Source organism: Cariama cristata, unplaced genomic scaffold, assembly GCF_000690535.1.
Source record: "Cariama cristata isolate BGI_N322 unplaced genomic scaffold, ASM69053v1 scaffold12702, whole genome shotgun sequence".
NCBI lineage: Eukaryota > Metazoa > Chordata > Aves > Cariamiformes > Cariamidae > Cariama > Cariama cristata.
In genome coordinates this window covers 103,509-107,705 of record NW_009602202.1, presented here as the reverse complement: position 1 = coordinate 107,705, position 4,197 = coordinate 103,509, and the positions used below count along the sequence as shown (strand labels likewise).

Below are 4,197 nucleotides of genomic sequence, written 5' to 3'. Positions count from 1 at the left end.
GCTCCTCTGGTATAATTGTCCTTCTGGCTTTATAATCTGGGAAGCTACTTAAAACGTCCACAGACAACTATTAACGTATATAAATATTTTCTAGAACTGGTCCCTATATACATACACATGTGCACTCATGCACACGCACAGTGAGTAGGTACAGTTTTACAAGATTAACATTAAGCATTTCCTCACGTTGGCCTGGTAATGATTCAGACATTGCCTTAATTGACTACTCGACTGCTTAATTGAAATCCCGTTCATTCAGAGAGTTCATTTCAATTCTTTGTGTCAGATAGGAAGTTTCTCGTGATCAATATTGCTTGAGTGAATTTAAGACCACCTAAATGGGTCCATGCTTAGAGAACAGTGGACAAATAGTTATCTTGGAATAGAAAATGGAGCACTTGACAGTACTTCCTCTCCAAGAATGATGATTTCATTTATTACTTTTTGTTGGTTTTTAAAGATGATATTTTGCATTAGATCATTTCTCACCATTCGTGAGTTATGAACTTACTTCTACAAATGCTCACCAGGAAGAAAGAAGATGAAGCCAACATTAGATGAAGTTCAGCAAAGACTTTTTGCTTCAAAATAGGTCAACTGTTTTAGTAGTAGGAAACAAACACTGGTTTTGATATAGAGAAATTTTCAATTCTATGATTTCTACAACCACAAAATACAAAGCCACTACTGTGACAATACCCAAAGCCTTTTCTCCTTTTTGCCACCTTCTCAAGTCATTTGTCAGATTTGCTTTCTTGAAACTGGGACCTCCACAGCAAGGGGCACTAGCCCTTGGCATCTGAGCTAGAGGGCTACATACAGGTTTCCCAAGCTGGGCTGCTTCCTTCTGTGGCTTTCTCTAGGTAAAAAAAAAGAGGAGGCTGCCCTTCTCAGTGTGCTCTGGTGGGGTCAGGCCCATAACTTCTACCAGACTTGAATGCAAAGCTAGACGTCATGTTTTTACACCAATTTGAAAATACCAGCCATAGCCCTTTAGATCAATACCTTGGTGCTGATAATACAAAACCTGCTTTTGAGAGGAGCAAAGGCTTGTGCTGTGCTCTGTGTGCACAGAGCCACAAGTAACTTCCTCCAGGCCATAAGTTTAGTTTTGCCATTGAATGGAGAAGGCATTTGCCAGCACTTGGCTTTCTCCATCCTGCTTTGGCTTTGCGAGGCAACTTCAGAACTAACACTCCGTAGGCTGACGCTGCCTCTGTAACCTGGCTTTTAAGTCTGCTGAACTTGGCATATGTTGATAAAGCATTCTTAGGAGAGATACGACACTTAGAAGGGTTTATCCTGCAGTGGTTGGACATGTCTCGTGCAGACAAGACTACTGCAAAGCCCTAATATACAGTCTATTACCTAGTTTAGCTCCAGAGCAGGGGGCTCCTGCTGGACATGAGCTTGTGGCTGTGAGTGAGAACAAAGCTGAGTTAAATTTGTCATTTTTCAGCAGTGCCACTGGCGGCAGAGTTAAATCAACTCAGAGAACTTTTTCCCTCTTTTTAACTAATCTTCTCCTATTACAGATGAAGAAGCGATGTGATCAAAAGCTGCTCATTCAAATGAAAACTGAATGTGTACCTTGCTCTTTAAACCTCGAAACCCAGTGCCCTGCTGGTTACACCAAAATTACCAATGGGACTGGGATACCAGACTGCAGGTATCTCTTCTGTCAGAGCTTTTCTCTGTGGATGTTGTTCTCCATGAATTAGAAAATGTTGATTCATATTACAAATGCTCTATTCTATGCAATTTTGTTAAGGAACATTTACCATTGGCTTCACCAACTTCAGAACTCAAGCTTCACTCAGGGTACTTCAACCCTAAAGTTAATCAGCAAATGGTATAAGAGGAAAATAAACATTGCTATCAATGGCCTATCAGATTTTCTTTTGCGTGCTATCATAAAATCACTTCCTTGTTTATTCTGCGTACTTGATATGAATGATATATAAATATTGTATGATAAATGTATATTATCATATAAATTGTAATTGTATATCATTCAGATCATATATTATCATATAAATAACAGATTTTTCCAACTGCAGTTTGGGGAGGTGGGGGGAGTGAAGGGCGTGAAGAAGTATCTCAAACCAAATTTGAAATCTTGCCTTTCAGATTGGAAAAAAAAGAAAAGCAAAGTTTTAGGGAAAATGTAACTATTTTGAGCTTACTTAGCATTTAAAGAACCTTGATATTAAATATTTTTTAAAATACCATTTCAAATCAAAACTTAGAGAAAACTGCTGTGTTTAGGTTGCAGAAATAGAAAAAAAAAATAGATATAATATGAAAAGATCTTTTTAGACCTTGATGTGCAATGTATGTTTTAATGAAGAAAAAGGCAGATCAATACAATTAATCTTAAAGTGCTCTTGTGTGACACCAAAAGGAAAAGAGGAGGTTAAGAATTTCATTTTTCCCCACAGCAGGCTTTTAGTACTTTAAAGCAGCTTCAACTTCTTTTCCTCAGGTATTACCTAGAAATTAAAACACACATACTTTCTCTTCCGGGATGTCGGCATCATTGTACGAAGGAATTTGAACAACCTGAGTGCTGCCAGGGACACTGGGGACCAGACTGCATGGGTAAGTTCTTTTCTTTTTTTTTTTTCAGTAGAATTAAAGCAGTGATTTTTCTTCTCTTGAGAAACTATTGCCATGAGAAGTTTGCTCCTCAGAGCTTATTATAGGAGTAGAAATAAACAGCAGCTTTCAGCCAAAACTTACAGGATTTGGAGAAAAACACATATTCAAAGCTCCATTTTAAAAGAAAAATTCATAGAAAATTTCAAAAAACTCAGGGAACCCCCTTGGTTCGAAATTTTCAAAACAAATTATTTCAGTCAATGCCTGCAAAATGACTTTTCATTTGGGAGGATCCCTACAGCAGATTTTAAAAATTAGAATTTTCAAAATGCAAGTTTAAATGTTTCCTTTTAGGTCAAAAATACCCTCATCTTCATCTGAAATATTTCCCAATTTCTTTAATTCTTTACTTTTTGATGCAGGGAAGGTCTTTTCCTTCAGCTCAACTTGAAACAGTTTTTCCCTCCAAGTTTTTTGAACCGTCAGCAAACGCTGAAGACCATTACTGAAGCAAGGGTAATCAGGAGTGCCTCTCCTCCCACTGCCCCTTCCTCAGGAAAAGCCTTTCAGCATCCCCACAAGTGCATCAAACCTCAGACTACTGAGGTGGGCATCAAGACCCACAGAGGAAGTTTCCCTGCCCAGACAGAGCATTTCCTCCTTTAGTTAATGGGGTCAAGGTCTGGTTCAATGTCTGTGAAGTCCTTTTGTCCACAAAACAGATAAAGAAATTATCATTGTAGCCCAAGTCATGATTTAAATAGCAGTCACTTATCTACTAAAGCAAAATAGTCAAACCCCAACTTACAGCTACTTCTATAGAAAAGACAGGCAAATAGCTGAGTAGGTAGTTTGTGGTCATATCTTCTTCTGAAGATAACCCTGGTGTGGTGATTTACCATCTTCCCACCAAATGCAGTCTAACTGTCCGGTAGGAGGAAAGCAATGCTACATGTGACCATCATCCCATACTTCAGGGTACTCTGGGAGGGCACACGAGGGGCATCGGTATTTCTAGAGAGGGCCAGATCTCACTGCCCCTGAGCCCAAGCCCTGCCTGCACCACTGCCGGCAGGAGGCTGCAGGGGCAAGGAAACTCTCTCTTCCTTCAGACAAACTTCCTGCCCCAAAAAAGCAAAGAATCAAGGTCTCAGCATTGTTTCTGCTGTCATTTGGAGGAAGAAAACAGCTCTTTGCATTATCACAATCTCTTTAAGAGCATACGGCGTGCCTTGAAATGTTTGGAGGAAAGCCGGTTCTTCCTGAGGCCAGAGAAAAATCCCTGACTAGGGGTTTACTTCACATTTAGCAACTGATGGCAATGACAAAGTTAGGTTTAAATAGCACTCTGACTTCCTTTAATGATAGCACACGCTGAAACACACAGTGTGACTAAAAGATGTTTTGCCCCCTTCCCTCCCCACGAAGCACCCCAAGCCAGCCAGCTGCACACCCATCCCTCTGTAAAAAGGTGTCAATGGAAAAAGAGAAAAGTATGATGAGAAAGGTCCAGGGGAAAAAAGTACAGCCTTTTAACACTGCCAGTATCATCCAATCACAGATACCACAGTCGAGGGAGCTCAAATGTCCCATGTG

General features: G+C 39.9%; 1 protein-coding gene across 1 annotated transcript in view; it reads left to right on the top strand.

The window, feature by feature from the left end:
- Window positions 1-1,535: 1,535 nt before the first annotated feature.
- STAB2 (stabilin 2) overlaps window positions 1,536-4,197 on the top strand; it is an 81,633-nt gene continuing 78,971 nt past the window's right edge. Inside the window, 2 exon segments of the mRNA XM_009694659.1 lie at window positions 1,536-1,669; window positions 2,486-2,601. Of these exon segments, the coding sequence (XP_009692961.1) occupies window positions 1,536-1,669; window positions 2,486-2,601 (250 nt within the window).